The 21,192-nt window shown below is 37.8% G+C and overlaps 1 protein-coding gene across 5 annotated transcripts in view; it reads right to left on the bottom strand.

The window, feature by feature from the left end:
- Positions 1–14,455, bottom strand: part of pclob (piccolo presynaptic cytomatrix protein b) — a 72,494-nt gene extending 58,039 nt beyond the window's left edge. For 4 of the 5 annotated variants that reach the window (XM_058387986.1, XM_058387989.1, XM_058387988.1 and 1 more), the window contains exons 1-6: positions 10,601–10,710; positions 6,055–6,830; positions 4,891–5,769; positions 2,542–3,408; positions 1,293–2,249; positions 247–1,125 (exon numbers count right to left, since the gene is read on the bottom strand). In XM_058387986.1, coding sequence (XP_058243969.1) covers positions 247–1,125; positions 1,293–2,249; positions 2,542–3,408; positions 4,891–5,769; positions 6,055–6,624 — 4,152 coding nt within the window. In that variant the 5' untranslated portion in view covers positions 6,625–6,830; positions 10,601–10,710. Of the gene's footprint in view, positions 1–246; positions 1,126–1,292; positions 2,250–2,541; positions 3,409–4,890; positions 5,770–6,054; positions 6,831–10,600; positions 10,711–14,335 lie in introns of those variants that run through there. The other variant, XM_058387987.1, reaches the window with a different exon arrangement.
- Positions 14,456–21,192: the final 6,737 nt, after the last annotated feature.

The raw sequence follows: 21,192 nt of genomic DNA, 5'->3' as shown, positions 1-21,192 counted from the left end.
AAATCCTAAAGAAGCAAATTTGCTAGCTGTGTTAACCACTGAGTTTATAGATTTTCTGGGAGGAATAGTGTATAGCAAATGCTAATGGCTATCAACCAAGCCATTTTATATGATCCTTTCCTTACTTCCTGTTTATGAAGTAAATACATCTAATGGACTAATGGAATCAAATCATGGGAATCAGGCTATACATGAGCACTTTAATGTGTAAGCACACTTTAAATCTTAGTTATATATTCTTCTTACCTCAGTTTGATGTGGTGAAGGATTGAATCCACACTGTATGCATACAATGTTTTTGCAGTTAGTGCAGGTGCTGTAGTTGGAAGCATCCTTTTTTATCTCCACCTTGCAGAGAGGGCAGTTTTTAGGGAGAATGTGAGAAGATTTTTTCACTTTTGTTGGCTCTGATTTTGATTTATCTGGATTTAGGAGGTCCTTTCCTTGATGTTTTGTTACATCAGGTTTCTTTTCTTCTTTTTTCTCTACAGTCGGTGATTTATTTATTTCTGTCTGCTTTTTCTGAGAGTCCCCTTGAGGTATGGTGACACCGGAACCTTTGCGGGAGGATGGAGGTGGTGTACTGGACCTAATGGAACTTTGAGAGACTGATGAATCTTTGCGAGAGGTTGGGGGTGTCGTAGAAGGCTCATCCTGAACAGCAGATGAGATAAAATTAGATGCAGAGCTGAAAAAGGAAGAACCAAATCCTAAAACCTTCCCAGTAACGGCAGAGACAGAAGGCTGAGGGGATGGTGATCGAGACCGAGCACCACCGATGCCAAATAATCCTGAGTTTTCTTGAGAGGGTTTATCCTTGGCAGGAAATGGCTCAACTTTCGAAGCCTTTTGAGATTTCTCTTCATCATGATGAGCAGACTGCTGCTGATTGACCTGCTTCTCTCCTGCTGCTGCTGCAGATATTTCTTCTTTTTGTTTTACCTCAGTGGTTGTCAGGCCTTTTTGAATAGTTTTATCAGGAAGATCTTTCTTCTTATCAGGTTGTTCTGACACAGAGGTCTTCTTCTTTTGAGGCGATGCTGTTGGAGGGATTTTGTTAGCCTGCATAGAAGATAATCCTGATGCCCGTCTTGTATGGCAGTTCAGACAGAGCCACTCTGTTATCTGCAGTTAAAGAAGGTAGTTTGAATATACTTATACATTGCATTGACAGGTACCATTTTTCTAAAGCCACAAATTACCTAAAATAAGTGTACTTTAACAAGAAGTACAAGAACATCTTAATAACAACAGTTTCATTACAATCTTAATATCACATATTGTAGGCCTACCTCTGTTTCTTGAGGCATGGGGCTGAATCCACACAGGTTACACACAATACTCTTGCATTCAGTACAGGTGCTATAGTTATGGAGATCTTTTTTTATATCTGTCATGCAAAGTGGACAGGTTTTTGGTGGCTGCTGAGATGTTTTTTCAACAGCTGCAGAGTCCTTAACTTTTTCAGGTAGTGTTTGGCATGGCTGTGGATCCTCAGATTTCTTTTCTTCTGCCTTTCCATTAGAAGAATTTTTGGTCTCCTTCATTAAATTATGGGAAATTTCAGTCCCTTGGTGTGAAGTAACTGGCGTTGTGTCTGAAGATCCAGTCTTTTGAGGTGTCTGTGAAACTGATGATCCCTTATGGGAAGTGGGTGGTGTTGTTTTGGAGAAAGTCTGTGAAACTGCAGAACCTTTTTGAGAAGATGGTGGTGTAGTAGAACTAATAGAACTTGATGAACCTTTACGAGAGGTTATTGGTGTGGTGGAAGGCTCGTCATTAACAGCTGAAGAGAGCAGATTAGTTGCAGAGCTCAGGAAGGTTGTACCAAAGCCTAGGACCTTTCCAGAAACTGCAGAGGCAGCAGGCTTGGGAGATGGTGATCGTGATCGAGCACCCCCAAAACCAAAACCAAAGAAACCTGATTCATCCTTGGCTTCTGACTTGTTCATATTTGATGTGTCACCCTGAGGTTTCCCAGTTGCTAGCTGCTGACGTTTGTGTAGAGGGGGTGAGTCATTTGGTTGCTCTATTTTCTGAATGGCCTCAAATTTATCGTCTTTCTGTGGACTGGCTGGTATAGATATTTTCTTTGTTGAGTCCACAGCACTAGCATCTTTATGTTGTAATGACGGAGTCTTCCCTGCCTTTGGTGAAGAATGGGGTTGTCCAGATATTTTCTGGGACACCACTGGAGCATTATCATGAGCTCTTTGTACCTGGCAGTTCAAACAAAGCCACTCTGTCACCTGAAATTCAGATAAAATAATGAAAGAATGATGCAAATAGCTTTCAATATGGCCAAATAAATATTTATATTCAGTCTAATAAAACTGTTTTATTAAAACAACATTGAACATTCAGCAGAACATGCTCACAGTGTACAGTTTTGCAAAGCTATCCAATGGAAAATGTATTTAACAAATGTATATGTAAACAAAAGGGGGACAAAATCCATACTTTTTTCAAGGGTCTTTACAAGAAAACAAAAACAACCATACATGAATTAAAATGATCTACACTGCATAAAAAATATCTTACCTGTGATTGGTGTGGCATAGGATTGAATCCACAAAGGTTACAAACATACTTTTTGCATTCAGTGCAGACATTATAGTTGGGAGGATCTTTCCTGAGCTCTTCTTTACAGAGTGGACAGGCTCTGGGAAGATGCTGAGCAGCTTTTTCTATTTTTGGCATATGTTCTTGTAACTTTTCTTGAGATAATGGTGCCTTACTCTGCTGATGTCCTGGTGTCTTCTCCTTATCAGCAGTTGATGATTTAGTATCTGAGGATATTTTGGCATCAGTTTTTGATGCTGCAGATCCTTTTTGTGATGCAGGTAGTGTATTGGTTGCATTGGCAGATGTTTGAGACACATTTGATCCCTTCCGAGAGGTTGGTGGTGTGGTGGAAGGCTCATTCTGAACAGCTGATGGAATCAGGTTAGAGGCAGAGCTGAGTAAGGAAGAGCCAAAGCCTAGAACCTTTCCAGAAACAGCAGAGTTTACCACTTGAGGAGATGGAGATCGAGAACGGACACCACCAAAGCCAAAGCCAAAGAAACCTGTCTCTTCTTGAGGGGGTTCTGCCTTTGACTGTGGTTTAGTCTGGGTAGAAGGTAGGCCAGTTTTTGCTGTCTGCTGATTATGCTCATTAGTCAGTTTTGTTCCTGTTGAACTAAGCTGTTGTTTATTATTTCCTTCTTTCTGAGCAACTGTCTGGTTGGCACAACTAGTCTCTGCTGGTTGGAGGGTGGGCTGTTTAGATGTGGACCCTGTAGTGGAATCCTTCTTTTGAGTTGTGGCTTCAGGGTGAAGGTGGGGCTTCATCATAGGAGACCCTTGTGGTTCAACCCCTTTTAGTGCTCTCTGTGTCTGACAGGTTAAACAAAGCCAGTCTTTCCCCTGAAATATAATCGAAGCAAAGATTTTAATGTAATATTTTCTGTTAAAAAAACAACTATCTGCAATATTCTTATAAACACCTGAAAAGGCGGTAGAGCCTATATAAATACAGTAATATAGTGTTCTATGCTTTATTTAATAGAGTGCAAATATGCTTTCATTAATAAATACATTCACAAGCTCATTATTTAAATGCAATTTTTACTAGTTAAATATTAATTTACAAAATGGACTGAGAGCTGTTCTTCTCAAACTGGAAGACTAGAGGACTATCAATAATTTTGATGATAATTATTGGATTATATAAAAATCTTATTGGAATTCAACTGTATAGCAATGTTAAAAACAAACAAGTTTATACCAAGCGGGTTTGCTTAACTTTGCAGTACCAAGCCAAACAAGCCTTGCTATTTATTCTGATTAGGTGAAATGAAATGATTCATCAAAGCTCTACAGCTCACTTCATAACTATAATTATAGTGTGTGTGAAATTATTCAATAACTTTTAAGTAAACACCTCATATGCTGCAACCTCTGAATATGTTAGACATGTTCTCACTTATCACCAGACGTGATAAAATAGCATTAGCCTGACAGTCTCAAATCATAAGAGTTCAATTAAAGGAATAGGTGCCATAATTTCTTCCTGAAATTTCCAAAAATGTAAAAAAAAAAATGTCCTGCTCGACATGATCAGGCTTGCCAGATGAAGTCTCTCTGGGTGGTCGGAACTGCTTTAAGCTTCTTACTTCTTCACAGCACATTTTGCACTAATGGCACGCCTGACCCAAAGCTCACAATGAGAGGTCAGTACTTCAGAAGCCTTATGAATACTCCCACACACACTTGGTACTAGCTGGTCTACAAAGGAAAACATTTCTGAGTTTAAAGCTCTTTTATGTAGTTTAACATCTCAGGCAGACACTATTAACAATCCCTTACAAAATATACTATATGTCTAGTGAATGAATACTACATATGCTATTTTTGTCCAATTAAAGAGGAATGAGATGTCAAGATAATATATATTGGCTTCAAGATCTCATATGCATATAACTCAATGGAGTAACTGTTTGGAACCAAAATGAATACACAGTCATTTCTACGTCTGTTAATCTCATAACTAAAATATTAAATTGCATACTATATATGCATACTTGATGCATTATGAATATCATAACCTGATGCCTTACAAAGAACCTCAAAATGTACACAGTACTGTCATTTACCTTATGAACACATTCCCAGGTTTGGCCAGATACATTAATAATTCAAATAAATTAATGTCTTATTACTAGACATGTTCAATCTGCCTTTAAAAAAAGGCAAGAATATGGAAAGATATTCAACTATGATTAATACAATAAAGCATTAAAGAACTCTATTTGTGCAGTTTGTTTCAACAATTGGTCTGCTGGCCAACTTAATGAAATGTTGATGCGAATTTACAGATACAAAATGCAATTTGTCTGTATTGCTTACCTCTGATTGATGAGGCATGGGATTGAAACCACACTGGTTGCACACAGTAGTTTTGCACTCAGTGCAGGTATTGTAATTTAGAGGCTCTTTTTTGAGATCCACTTTGCAGATAGGACAGGCTTTGGGAAGTGTTTTCTGACTGGCTTTTGGGGATTGAGAAGAAGTCAGTTTCTCTTTTGTTGAATCTACTGTTGCTTTGGTTGACTGTGTTACTTCAGGTTTCTTTTGTTCTTGTTTTGGGGTTGCGTTAAGTTTGGGAGAGTCCTTTGATGCCTCGGATCCTTTGCGGGATGCTGGAGGCGTGGACCTGTCAGAGGTTTGGGAAACACTGGAGGCTTTACGTGAAGTTGGCTGCATTGTGGAAGACTCATCCTGAACAGCTGATGAAATAAGATTAGATGCAGAGCTGAAAAGGGAGGAGCCAAAGCCTAAAACTTTACCAGAAACTGCAGAGACTGAAGGCTGAGGAGATGGTGAACGGGATCGGGCACCAACAGATCTGAAACCAAAAAATCCAGACTGCTCTTTGGGAGGTTCAGATTGTGTGGGTGGTTCAGACTTGGCAGGTGATGGGGAATCTTTGCCTTTTTGCTGCTGGGTTGGCTTTTGTTGTGGATGTGGAGTTAACATTGTTTCTTTTGCTGTAGTTGAACTTTCCTGTCCAGGTGGTTTATGACCCTCTGGAGGTTTGCTTTGCTCACTGGAGGTTGGGTGTAAGGCTTGATTCTGTACAGTGCCCTTCTTTTGTGCTGTAGATGGACTTTGCTTGACAGGAGATGGAGATGGTGTGGGAGTTTTGCTGGATATGAAGGGGGTAGGTGCTTCTTCAACTCCAAGGGCCCTCTGCATCTGGCAGTTGAGGCAAAGCCACTCTTTTGCCTGGAAAGTAAATACATAAACATCATGTGAATTAATATATAAATAAGACAAATCATCACAACACAGAAGTATGAAGTATGTATGAAGCTAGAACAAACTACCCTGATCTAAGGTAAAACACTTGTGTAGCATACTAGACCAGCCAACCAACACTTTTAATTTTACAATTTAACCATAAGCACATTTTTGATATATGATTTTAATGTATGAATGTGTGGTTTATTAGAACCATACAGGGGGATATATGACATTTTACTGAATAAATAAATGATATCGATTACTCACAGCTGCATCTGGAGGACTAAAGCCACACATGCTGCAGACGACAGATTTACATTTTGTACAGGTGTTATGGTTGGGCGGTTCCTTGGACTGAAAATTAAGTTTGGTATTTTTACAGATTGGACAGAGTGACTCTGTGCCTGAAGCAGGTGCTGCAGCTTTTTCTCCTGTAGGTCCTGTAGTGGCATGGTGCAGAGGTCCACCCTTGCCTGTTTCACGCTGTGGAGATTTTCCCCGTCCCACACCCTGATGATGAGGTCCTCCTCTACCAGCTCTTTGTTGTTGGGGGCTACTTCTTTCAGATGCTGGACTCTGGGGTAGCCCCCTGCCTATTCCTTGCTGGTGAGCATCACCCATACGACCTCCTGGTGGCTTCTCCGTGCTGTGATTTTGAGATCCATGTGAAACTGGCTGTCCATTTCCATGCTGTTCAGGATTTTTTTGCTTCAGAGGCCCCTGCTGCTGTTTTTCTTTTCCATCCTCTGTCTCGTCACCAAACAGGCTAAACTTGTTCACCGCAGAAGACATGGCACTCAGAGGGTTCCCCCCACCCAGGAAATTGGAAGAAAACATTCTGTCTGGAGGGTACAGGGCTCTGGGTGCCGGTGAAGGAGGAAGGTTTGATTAGGATGGGGGGACTACACTCCCGGGAGGCACAGTCTGCCAGTGTGGGGTGCAGTCAGAAAATCAATAAAGTAACTGCTCCAGGGCTTATTGGGGAGTCTAGTGAAGGGTTTGTGGAGGGTTTTATGATTCACTCACATCTGCAGGCACATTACCTTGGGACAGAGATAGGAAACAGAAGGTAATGAAAAAAGAAAGCAAAAATAGAGAGAAAATGATAGATAGAGAAAAGGGCAGATAGAAAGTAAAAGTAGCACAATTAAAACTTTGTTTTTTACTTTGAAACATGATTCTGTCAGCAGTGGATTATTTTAAAAGACATAGAAAGTCCACTAAATATTCTGAAAACAGGCCTGACAAAATCAAGATGGCAACATAAATTGTAGTTTCCAAAGACAGAATTACAGTCCTACAGAACAACTGATCCCTTTAGATTTTATTGTCTTCCATAAACTAAGGCAAGGAAATGGAACGTTCTGAGAGCTACGCCACTTTAACTCCTTAAAATCTCAGCATCCACAGGTGGGTCTAGTGTTACATTTCCCAACCCTCACAATTATACTCCTTTAGCTAGGGTTTCACACTTTACTGCTATACTTGTTACTGAATAATATGCTTTAACAATTAGAAGTGATGACTTTATTGATCCCTAGGTATAATAATCAATAAAATGCTCCAATTAGAAGCAAGCAAGCAAACAAACAAACAAACAAGCCAACACCATGTTGTTTCATGATCTAAACATTTTGCTGAATGATCTGATTATTGATAGTTATAGAAGAACAGCAGTGTGTATCACAGGTGAGTGCTGACTTCAGTTTTGTTACTGCTAAAGTGTGGAGCTAACACACTTGTGATCTTTTTTCCTTGTTAAACCACAGATCAGTGACAGGATCCATTTTAAAGTAAGTTTAAATTTCTAATGGTAACTAAATTATTGAGCAGTATGTAAGATATGTGCATGATATTTCAAGCCGTAGGTGCCATCACAGACTTTTACGAGGTTAAGATTAATAACTCAATAATAAACTGAGACATTAAAGGGTAAGATGTAGTCCTATAAAGTTGGCAGCATATTAAAAAGAAGTTGAAAAAACATTGTCTTTTATTTGTGCTATGCTTGTGCAGATTTGTGTGGTGTATTTAAGATAACAGCCATATTTCAGTTTAATCCTATGGCTAAAAGTGATCTCACAGTGTACAGGAATTAAACCACATTCAACTCAAAAGCAGGTTAAAAATCTAAGCAAATGGCATCATTTGTTGGTGATTATTTATGTTTTAAAAGAGGATGGTATCAATTTGCCTTTTTCACTAATATATAGCACAAACAGTATTTTGTAGGATGCAAATCATCAAAAGCCTAGCACAAACAAATGACATAAGTTTTATTCAAATTCTTTTCATGTTGGGCAACTTAGCAGAGGTTTTTAATATCTATATAAAACTATTTTCACACAATTTCATATTGCAGTTATGAATAACTGAGGATGCCACATGTGACATAAAGTAGGCTTTTCTATGAATGCCTATTAGGAAAAACTGGTAGATAAGGAAATGAGTGCTATGCCTTCACACTGACATGAACACATGTCTTTTCTAAAAATATCCAGTTTAGACAGTGTAGATTACTTAAAAGTTTATGTGTTCCTAATGATTATATAATGTCAGCCTTGGTCTGGGAAAACACACTGGGTGTTGCTGTGGCTGAATTTTGCAATTCTCTGAATTCTGTCATTGTGGAGTAGGATGGACAAACATTTTTCACACCATCATTATCACTTGCATGGTTTTGAACAGTGGGAGGAAACCAGAGCACCAATGAAAACCCACATTAACATGGGCAGAACATGCACAGACAATAACTCAAGTTTAGGACTGAACTAGAGATCTGGGAGCTGTGAGGCATCAAATACTACCATGTGACTCAAAAATAAGTACATCTTACCAAAATGAGGTGAAAATCTTTGCTTAAACTAGGTTAGAAATGTCTGACTGCAAAGATCATGTTGAGTAAAGGGCCAGTTTATAGCACAACAATAAATGCAGCCAGTCTGATATATAAAACCTAAACCTAAAACCTAATCAATGCTGTAATTGCATAGCAACAGACAAAATGTTTGTGAAGCTCCTGCACTGTCAAATTAACATCCAAACATAATGATGACATTGAACAACGTTTTAGAATGTTTAAGTGACCAAATATAAAGACAATACTTATAAGAAATGTAGTTAGGAAAACAGGCTGAATTAATTAACAATTATATCACTGCTGTTAGTGTGAACAGAGATGATGTGACAGTGCGAATGGATGTTGATGGTGGTGATGATGATGATGAAGATGATGATGATGTAAATATAGAGGTAGTCAGAGCATTTTTTGATGTTGCAGAAGAAATAGGATATTTAAATGATGCATAGATAGATAGATAGATAGATAGATAGATAGATAGATAGATAGATAGATAGATAGATAGATAGATAGATAGATAGATAGATAGATATGGAGTTTGTGTATATATGATTATATAAAGAAGCATTATTTAAACTTAAATAATATGAATGACCCAGAATATCACATGTTCAACCCAAATGCATTCATTCGTATATGCCTAGTATTATTTAGAATATTCTTCCTTTAGTTGAATGTCGAGGATTAAATCCACACTAGACAAACGTGACAAGTATAAACAATATAATGTTTTGGATGTCACCATATTTCTCTAGCTGAAAATGAAAATGAATGTTCACAGGAGGTGCTAATATATTAGAAGGGAATTTACTGCATCTGTATTTACTACACTGCTCCGACGGTGTCGTTCAGCACCTTGGACAGCGCCGTACACCCGCGCCAATGCTAGTCTTCATCAGCGCTCTCCTGACGGCATGAAATTCAATACGGGCCAAAACACAACCGAGCCTGGAGTATAGTGAGTGCACTGTAATTCTGCACAGACGCGGGTGAGTAAAGCATTCCCTTCATAGGTGTCCTTTTTGCACAATTTAGCCGCCTACAATTTATACCCAGACACTTTGAATAATACATAAGGTCATCCGACTTCTTTCATCCAATCCCAAATCATCTCATTTGGATACATCTTCACGTGAGCAGTAAAATATTATTCAGTCAAGTCAGTTATTCGACCACTTCCGCTTCCTCCACACCCGTTTGAATCAACCTTTAGATTTCTGTATACGATACGATGAGGATACGATGAGAAGGAAAACATGGCTCAGCATTCGATCTCTGGCGACCTTCCGGGTAGCAAAAACAAGCTCCACCAATGCACGTGCAAAACACAGGCTGTGGTACCTTTTACTCACTTCATAGTAATATTATAAAGAAAATAAAACAACAACAACAGAACATGACAAACTCGTGTGATTACAGAGTTTGGCTCAATTAATTCAACGCCTGAGAGTTGACCCTTACTCAACAACAAGAAATTACCGTAAATTCAGCGTGAGCCGTTTGGGATACTTTCAATTAATAGTCGATCAATGTAGTAATAGGTTACATAAGTAACCTGTAGTGCACGTCTGTGTCTGTCGAGATGCTACACAGACCTGCAATGTGGTCTACTACGATTAATATGGTGTCGATTCCATATGAATCAATCTCCAGAGAGCAAAAAAGCCCGCTTTGAATATGGCTTTGTGTCTGTCAATAGGATGTTTAATGTCCTCGCCTTTGCCCTTGACAATTTATAGGTTACTACCGTGTCAGGGCCGATTCACAGCTCTACGGTCAACAACCGCATCCTAACAGCGGCTTCTTCTTTAGGCAGCCTACAACACACACACACACACACACACACACACACACACACTACTCCTTCCCATTCCACACACACATGCCTGCTTTCTCATATAAACTGCACTGTGAAGCGTTAAACCTCACATAAAGTCGCAGATCAGCCCCTACCTCACGGGGATGCCAAGGTATTTCTCCCATTTCTGCACGAAGAGCTTCCGTTGTTGCTCGCTCTCCCCCAGCTCCGTGATGCTGGCTGGTGAGAGGACCGCGGCTCCCGTTCTCGCTACTGCGCATGCGCCACACGGGACAGGTGATTAGCCTATCACCTTACTGAGAGTGGAGTTAAAGGGACAAAACTACGCCTCTTTACGCTAATATGTTTTAATCAACACTACAATCGAATTGTTGTGTTTACGTTTACGTTGACTCCTAATTTCCTTCTTTTTTTATTCTGAAGATCGATGTACTTCCTTTATTTTTATTGTATAACTTTTTTTTTATGAAGATCATTGTATCTTCTATATTTAACAACAAAATTGTGAACAGAAGAAGAAAACAAAGGGCAGTGCACTGAGAATTGTGCTTTCTCACTAGCTCTCATTTTTTGCTCCGACGTTCAAACCCAGACTATGTTATAAATAATCTCAGACAAATCACCCTCAAGATTCCAATGAACATTAATACGGCGTGACAAAATGTGTCCTTTGTCCTTCAATCCCCTGTATCTCACATATATTGAACGATAAGACAAAAGTTTTCACAGATAATAAGGCAAAGATGATCCAGAAAGAACCACTATCTGTTTTCTAATTCTACTTTTTTACAATGAATAGTGAAATCATCAAATCCTACTGACAATACTGTGCCCTCTATCACTAAGGTGTCACATATATTTTTACCCCAAGAACACTGTCCAAAAAAACTTTTTGATACCTCTGCACCCAAAGACACACCCTACCCAGTTTTTCTAAACCTTGCCTCCTATCTTTCAGTAGTTTAATTAATTAAACAGTTATCGAATTTTAGATTGCCATACTTTCCATCCAATTAGATTTTTGAATTGTCCAGACTGAGTACAATAATTCACATGGTATCACAGAAGACTTCTTATTCTGCCTTGATTTATGTCTTCATGGCACAATTTAAGCACTTAGATGCAAAATACAGGTCAATGAAGGAGACTATGTATTCATTAAAACAGATTTGAACCTCTGTGAAGATACCAAGAGGACACTTGGATTGCCTCAATTGTCTCAGTATTAGCAATAGGCATGAGGTATTTAAAAGGACATATGAAATATACATCAAGCTGCAACCAAGTGATTTAACTTCTCCTATTTGGATGATATATGCATGTTTAACATTGTGTAAACATGAACCAGTATAACTATCATCTTTCATCTTACATGATCCAGGAATGACACAATGTATGCGAAGGTCAGGATCACGTACCTCCCATTGTACCTCCTATTGTAAGGTTGTTTTTTATTATTATTTTTCTAAGACTGTCTCTTTTAACAGAACATTGGTGGAGTAGGCTTAGTGAAGAGCAGACTGGATTGTGAGTGTGGAACTTGTGGCGCTTGGCTTCTATCCCAGTTGAGTTTTCCTTCAAAATGGCTCACTAAATCTGAACAGATATTCAAAGATCTTCTTGCCAAAGCCTGTCACCTGACCAAGAACAGTCCAAAATGTCTGCCAAGTATGCTACAGAGTGTATAGGCAGTATACCCCAAGGAGCAGAAATCAGATAAACCCTGTACACCTTTTCAGCCCACATTCAATCTTGTCAATATGGATGAAACCCTTGATAATATTTTACAATGACTGTGTAAAATGTTTCCAATGTCAGCCAAAGTGAAGCAATGCAGCTGTAAGTGTAGAAATGCAATAGTCATATGTATCTTTTTTAAACTGGCATGTATTGTCATTTTTGTCCCCTGATATACTACAAAACAAAAGCTATAGCAATATTATATTGGTCTCACTTAGTCCTGTGACACGACAAAATCGACGTTACATAATCCCGAGATGGTGCTTTATCCTCTCAGATTATAATCCTGAACTGAAACTGCTCCATTTACTTGTGTGTATGTTACACAGCAAGGCACAGTTATTTTTCTCAGCATGAAGGCAAAGACAAGATCCAAGTCACACGTTTTTGGTGCAACACCTCTGAATATAAATAAGGAGGCTGCTCTGCCTCGTAGTACGGCTAGTGAGCAGGAATCCATTAAAACACGGAGCATAAGCAAAGGAGAGACGTGCTTTCCGACACTCCTTAGCCAACGTGAGAGAGCTAAATTGTGAGCAATGAGTATGTGTGGAGAATGTGAGTCGTGCAGGATATAAAGCCCCCACTCTCCCTACTCCTACTTGGCATGTGTGTCGTGTTCTGGGGGAGGCTGTGGGCGATGATGGTCATTTGTTGCGTCACGCGTGGGGTTGTGTGAACAGCAGGAAGCTGGAATCACTCTTGCCTCCCTCTGTAAGTGAGTGTACGGTGTGGGTGTGTATTTGTGTGGAGTGAGTTTTACAATTTATAAATAAAATATGTGCCATTGTCCTTTATATAGAGGCAAAGTATAATTTTACTAAAGCTAGGTGTGAGCCAGTAATAGCATAGTCATGTTCGTGACAGGTTGAAATATTACTCATTTGCTTCAATTAAGTATCAAAAGATTATAGTTTAACAATTCATATTTTGTTCACTCTGCATATATATGAATATGAATTTGCATGTATTGTTATGAAATGTGATATTAAGGTTCAATATAAGCTAATATTAGGTTAATATTAAATATAAGGTATGAAATGTGTGACAATTTTGCCTACAAGCACAGAAAAAGGGCTTTTCTCATCACTTGGTCAAACGAGCTTTATTATGTGGTTTAAGTTAGTATTTGTTATCTACTTAGAAAGTTTTATGTATTATATCTTTAAAGCATTCCTCTAGATAATTAACTACAGTCCATTTATATATCTAAAATTGTTTTAAAACATACACCATATCCTCAGATCCAGGTAAAAAATACATATTAAAGGTACAAAAGTTGTACTCTTAAGAGGTCCACCCCAAAGACATAGAGCTTAGTACCATTTTTTTTTATCACAAGTATTTGAGTGTAGTTTATATTGTGTTCATTGACTAGAGATCTATGATCACTACATCTTCTTTCCTTCAATAATAGCCTTATAATAAAGTCACCCAAATAATCCCTTTTTTTTTTTTTTTTACATTTTCCACCTATTATTAATTATTTATTTATTTTTATGTGATTGTTTTACACATTGTTTCTTTATCCAGATCTGACAGTATTCATATGACCTCGCATGTCTTTGAGGTCACTTGCAGCTTCAGGAGAACACATACTGGATTACACTTTCACATATGTTTCAAATGTGATCACATACTAATCACAAATATCAAAAATCCAATCATGCATGCATGCATGTGTGTTTTCCTGTAGTACAAATTTAATTATGAAATAAGCATTTTTAACTTCCCGGAGCATGTTTAGGCACAAATACACAGACACATATAATCATATTAAACACAGCTACTACAGAAAACCATACGTGGATTATAATTGTATTTCTTTGAATGTATTTATAAACTCGACTTCACACAGGACAATAGCTGACAGTGCTTGCACACACACACACACACATGCCATAAGAGTGTAGAGAACAGCAGAGGGTCAAATTGTAATCAATCCAGTAACATGATCACACACTGTTTGCCACTTTCATTAAATTTACATGCTTGCCTTAGAGAGGAAAAAAGGGGATCTGCTATTAACCAGAACCGATACCAGTATGCAACGCAGTCTAGTTTCCTTAACTTAAACACTTGATAACTTGCAAGAATAAGTAACAAATTCTCAGTAAAACAGCACTTACCTTAAATTAGTTCCGTTACAAAGCAACACATCTTTTTTACAGTACTAGGATATGAATTTATCTATGAATCCACATCCACATCAGCATGGATTTGTCCTCGTCAGCCATGTTCACGGGCTGCTCTTGCACTACCGCCACTAATGTTTTTTTACCCACCACTGACCACTGCTAACTGCCAGCCTAAAAATACTCTTAAAGAGACAGCATCTTTGTCTCTCCCTCCTCCTCTCACTCCCCCCCCCCTTTCCATTTTCTCTTTTGCCCTCCAGCTGATCAGAGACCGCCTCCTAATCTCCTTTTGCCTGCACAGACCAATCAGAGGTAGTCAGGAAATCAGTAGTGATGCGTAGTAAGCAGCACGAGAAAGAGACGCAGGCAGCTGTGAATGAGAGCTAGAGATGGAGAGAGTGAGAGAGAGAGGGGGGAGAAGAGAAAGTGAAGGAGATTATAGGCTTATGGGATGCAGCATTTAATGATGGTAGTGGGACGTGGGAGGGTTTTGAGTTTTACGTATGTGTCTGTGGTATACAAATCAGAAAATGGTTTTGTAATGCTCTGTCTTCTACAATGAGGACAGTTATGAAATGCATCCATCAGCATCACACACACACACGAAAAGAAAACAACAACCCAGAGTGCCTAAAGCTAATATCCGGCTATTACAGATACAGTGACCTTCAGTTGACCTTTCAGTTACATAATTCCCTAAAGGACATTTTCTCAAACAAGGTTGTTTACATTTTATATATGAAACGTTTCCATTTATTGACATGCATATGTATTTAATAACAAAATATAAATACAAAATTTATATATATATATCTCCCCCACAAAAAATCAAGTATGATATATTTATCTACATTTCAGTCTTTCAGCACAGGCATAAATATAGCGCTGTCATAGAGGCTCTTGACACAAACTGTCCTTGAAGGAGTAATGGAATAGTGAGGTCTAGACTGAGCACTTTATAATTGAAGAGGTGTAAATCAAGATGGGGAAGGACTCTTGTTCTTGAATATTAATGTGTTTATTGAAGCTATAATCAGAATTCCAGAAAAAAAAAGTGTTCATATTGTCTAAAACAAAACAAGCTCATAAGAAAACCAAATATGAAAATCAGGTGTTATTTATTTATTTATTTATTTATTTATTTATTTATTCATTCATTCATTCATTCATTCATTCATTCATTCATTCATTCATTTATTTATTTATTTAAGTTTTTATTTTATATTCATAGTATTTATCCTGATCAGGGTAGTGGGAGATCCAGAGCCTATGCAGGCAATACTGCGCACAGTGTAAGTATGAGGATTCACCCCATATTGGGATATCAGTCAACCAGAAGGCACCATGCACACACCCATCAACACCTATGGACAGTGTAGCATACACAGTCTACCTAGCTGTATGTATTTGAGAGCTGAGAGAACTCTAGAAGCACAAGAGAAAGCACACATGAACACAGGGAGAAGCTGAAGCTGTAAAGCATGAAGATACACACTGTTTGCCCCTTGATCTATTTATTTGTTTGTTTGTTTGTTTGTTTTGCATTTTGTGTTTGTTCTGGCTAGGACAGCTAGGACAAAAAAAAAAATCAGTATTAAGGAAAAAATATAATTCATGAATATTTATTTGAATTTTGGATTCAGCTTTTAAATTAGTCACTCTCTTGTGAAGAACTCATCCATTTTTCATTAATGTCATTATTCTAAAACAGAGATAAAGGAGCCATAACCTGTCAAGCTTGAAATCTATATTTCAAGTATATGGTCCCTTCACATAATAACGACTCTCAGCTATTTAGGGTTAAACCAACAAAATGATATAAATAAGGATTCAAAAACAGTAATGCTGAAATCTTTAGAACAAGTTAATTGCATGTGCAAGAAGATTGATTTTGACATTTGATAACATTTCCGCAAAAAGAAATCATTAAAAACCTCCCAATCTGTCAAAACCCACAATTCGTTTCAGTCCTCATTCAGAGCTGAAGCCTCTGATGTCTTTGCCTTTGCAAATGCCTTGACATCGCCTTATGTAAGTAGAATAAAAATGCAACAATCCCCTTAGATCTGCAGCGTGAGTCTTGTTTAACTCTGGCAGATATTGCTTTATGGACTGTCTTTACAAGCATATGATGCATCAGCCTATAGCGGATGTGCTATAAAACACTTCCTTTCATAAAGACTAGCAAAAGAAACAATCAATCCTAGAGATTCTTTTAAAAATTTCATAAAAGTGGTTGCCACTTTACTTAATAATACTGGATATAACTATGCTGCATTATTTTACACGCTTTGGAAACACTTCTCTTTCGACAATGCACAAAACTCTATGTATAGCTTCATTGTAATGAGTAGAAATTATTTTGATTTGAAATAGAAACCGGTAATGTGTCCATGACCTTGCCGATTACATGCCCCTACGTGTTGCGTGTCAGACAGAGTGCATGGAGAGAAAAAACAGCATCAGTTTCAAGTATACCTTTCATGAATAGGAGAAAAGTTATACTTTAATATCACCTTCACTGGCAGGGCATGTCAGGGTATAAGTTAGCAATGTTACTGTATTCCTGCATCACAATACCAGATCAAGTCCCTGCTCAAATATTCATGAGTCTCCACAAATACACAGCTGTTGCCACTGCCGTCTTACTCACTAATACATAGTTGATATGTTTTACCAAGTGCAGCTGCATGGGGTGTGCGAAGGTAGGAGGTGATGCAAAAGGCATTAAGAATACTTTTCAAAGGATTTAAATGTTTGGGAACTCAGGCGTGTTATTAGGAATTTTTGGGCCATGAAATATTAATGCACTGATACATACTTCACCTGCCTTACTTGAATGCAACTTTCACTCAACAATAATTAGCAGTAGACAGCAACTGTAATGAAATCTAAGAAATTCTCCATCACTGATTTTGTTTTCCTGCATAGGAAGGAAAGAAAGAAATGCATCATATATTGGCAAAAAGACTAATGCATCAAATACTGGCAAAGAGCCTTTCAAATGTCTACTTAGAGTGAAGCAAGCAAAAGTCACATAAACTGAATTCTCAAATGTGATTGGTCAGGAGGTGTTGAAATAAGTCTGGTTAAAAAAAAAAAAACATCAGCTGTAATCGAACCAAATCCCAGGATGATATTAATGGATATATTCTATTAAATTAATCGATTAAATTTCTATAGTAACATCTTATTCATAGGGACTTCATATGGTATTCAGGACATTTCATGTGATCTAAGTCATATAATAAACACACACACACACACACATTAAAAGTAAATTAAAAGTAATTATAAATAGCTAAAAGTCTGATGTCATGTATTAAAAATGAAATGGAAATCACTGGCAAATTACAGAGGAAATAAAACCCCATCAAATGTGCTATTGTTTGAAAAGAATCAACTTCAGGGTGCGACCATTATCACACCACCACACTGTCACTGATTATTGAATGGACACAAATCCTCGAAGAGTAAGAGTAGGGTAGAGGTGATTAGAACAGCAAAGTGGGGCTGAATCTGGAATTTCATGTTCAGAAGAATATAAGCGAATGTGACGTTCAAGTGTCCCAAAACCTTTGTTCATACAGCGTATTTCCTAAAAAGCATTGCTATTGAAAATCTGTCTAAAAGTACTCTTCAAATCATTATTTAACCAACCATTTCAATGAAAATTCTTTTCAGTAACTGATCACATGTAACCAAAATAAATGGTAGAACATTTGAGAGCTCCAATCCACCCAGGCCTTCAGAAAAATAATCAGAAAAGATGACAATGACAAACTACTTGTAAAGCATGATATACACTGCATCTGTTACATTTGCCATTGGGTTTTCTTTCTCTCGAGAGACAAACACAAGAATCATGACTTTACACTGTAAGAAACTAATTTTTTTTCTACAACCAAACAAAGCATAAGCAACAGGACTCCTAGAATATCTATTCTGACCTCTCTCCCTTAAGGTCATCAAGAGCGTGCCAAGGGACATTTAATCAACAACATCCTTGATATCTGAGTCTCTCAAATAATGACTTAAGCTCTCAAAACATATTAAACGACCAGAATACCAGAAGGCAGTAAGGCAGTGTAATAATTCCAGACTTTTATTTATTTCTGATTCAGGACATGAATGTGTAAAGGGTCATGTGAAGGCTGAAAAATCCTGACTCTCCTACAAATTAATTCTATTGATTTTAACCAGCAGTATCCCAGTGTGTAATTTACTGGTGGTGTATTTAGTACAGATGATGTGTTCCTCAGCTTGGGAACAGATTGTGTCTTTTCAGTGCAAAGATCAGGGTTATGCAATTAGTATACATGAGGAAAGGAGATTACACAGCAGAAATACATTCAGGAAAACCCACAGAGAGTGTGATTACTTTCAGATTAACATGTTTCTGTTGCACAGAGAGGTTGACCCTGCTCGCTCTGTTCTGCACTGTAGAAAAGGACATAATTAAAGTGCTGTAGGCAGAATAAGATTAGTTGAAGGAAACTGGCATGGAAATGAAACAAACACAATAACTAAGTTTGTCATTTATGCCATTCATTTTCATTTTAAAAAAGCAATAAGGCTTAGATTCAGCATTTTGTAATGATTGACCTAGGAAAATAGCTGAACGGAAGGAGAAAAGAATTGATCAGTTGAGATCAAGGGCAGCTCGATAGTACAGCAGGTAGCGTTGCCACCTCACAGCGCCAAGGTTCCCAGTTCAATCGTGTGGTCAGGTTACTGTCTGTATGGAGTCTCTGAGCATTTTCTGCCTCTGTCTCTATGGGTTTTCTCTGGGTTTCCTCCCAAAAACATGCCAGTAGGTGGTGGATTGGCTATGCTGGTTATGCATGATATCCTGTGATGATCATCTCATTCATAGAGTATTCATGCCCCAGTGATCCAGAGATCAGGGTCCAGGGCTCCAAGAATCAGTGATCCAGGTATCAGGGTCACAACTCAAACCTCATAGCTCTGTTGAGTGACATATTTCTGCAGTTATAAATGAGTAGCTTCAGCTCCTTACACATAATTCTTTCCATCACTTTACCCTTCACCCCATTGTATTAACCATCCTGTGATTTTTCTGATCCTGAATTTTTGTATTCCATTCTCCTTATTAATTATTATTATTATTATTATTATTATTAGTAGTAGTAGTAGTAGTAGTAGTAGTAGTGGTGGTATTAGTGGTGGTATTTGTATTACCCTGCCCAGAATGAAGCCATTAATAAAGATGAATGAATAAATAAAATAGTAAATACTACCTTCTTCTCAGCCTCTCAATCTCCATCTTATTGCTTTCTCCTGTCTTCACTTTCTTTCTCTCTGTATTTCATACCATGTAATAAGCAAACCGAGCCAAAAAGTTGTCTCAGACAGATGAATTGTGGACATTACAGCTGCTCCAATCTGCCTGTCCTCTTAAGTACTTCTTGACGCAATGGTGCGAGTAAAATAGTCTCAGTAGTCTAAGAATCTCTACCAGACACCTTTAGTTCGACAAGGACATCTGGGATCTGAAAGTCTAACTTTTTTTTTTTTTTTTTGCTGCAGTGTTCATGCACATTTGTGATGCGGTAAAAGTCATTTGAAGAAGGCGATTCTGCTAAATCTCAACTAAAATGCCAGACACACAGGATGTTATAGAGTTCTGTGGAATAGGATCTTGATGCTACTGATGACCTTCAGCTCCTCAATTAGTGAGACAGATTATACTTCGCACCCAAACAGCAGCGGTACAAAGTAATACAACCTCAATACACTCAAGAGTTGTATATTCGTGAATTTCAATAGATAATGCCTGCCTAATGAGCCAATGCCAAATATGTTTAAAGATATTTCAGAATATTACAAACTAGAAAACTCTGAACTGCCTCCCTTTATGCAATGCAAATAAATCATTTTGAGATGTAGATTATTTCTGATACATCCATCCATAAACTCATCACCACTACTAACTAACTACTTATCCTTCATGCAATTATCCAGCCATCTAATTCTCATGAAATTATCTAATTATCCATTATGTGACAGCAGTACAGTGAAAACATTTATGCAGTTTCAGGCAACAGATTTAGTTAATCTTCACATTAAACATCAATATGTGTTAAAATGTGATCTCAGTGATTTTAACCAATCTTAACTTATCCTGTTTTGAATGGCTTTTGCCCACTGAAGACTCATACTCCTGTTCTTGGTTAAATGGAGTGAAACCCTATGTGGTATTCTCATGTTGTAGCAAATTAACCTCAAACATTGATTTGGCCTGAGATGATTCTGTAGACTTCCTATTATCTCGAACCAGAATCAGAATGGGGATCAGAATGTGCCAAGTACACTCACACATACAAGGAATATTTTTGTGATGCTGAAGACAAAGTATACACATTTTTTTCAGTGAGACATAAAAAATATCTATATAAAATATATATATATATATATAAATGGGTGTAAAAAATCAAACAGAAAAATAGAACAAGCATAGAACATAGTAGGCATATACATGTGCATGTAAAATGTAATGTATGTGCAAGGTATGAGGGGTGTGTGTAGTTTTGAATTGGAATTTACAAATTTACATGAGATATTTACAATATTGCACTAAAGTAGATTAAAGTCAAGTTATTTGTTCAGCAGATGGATGGCCTGGGGGAAGAAACTGTTCTTGTACATGGATATCCTGACACTTCATGCTCTATAGCAGCAACCAAGAAGGCAAAGGTTCAAAGAGCGGATGGGCTTGGTGTGGGCCGGGGTCCAAAGTGACTTTTGTTATTGTCTACCTCTGTCATCAATAAGGCATTTACGCCCATAGAACTGCTGCACTTTGCTTCATTGTGTGTGAACTCTCA

This window comes from Hemibagrus wyckioides, linkage group LG04 (genome assembly GCF_019097595.1).
Source record: "Hemibagrus wyckioides isolate EC202008001 linkage group LG04, SWU_Hwy_1.0, whole genome shotgun sequence".
In the NCBI taxonomy this organism is placed as follows: Eukaryota; Metazoa; Chordata; class Actinopteri; order Siluriformes; family Bagridae; genus Hemibagrus; species Hemibagrus wyckioides.
The sequence above is the reverse complement of the archived record's forward strand: the minus strand, read 5'-3'. Positions and strand labels throughout refer to the sequence as shown.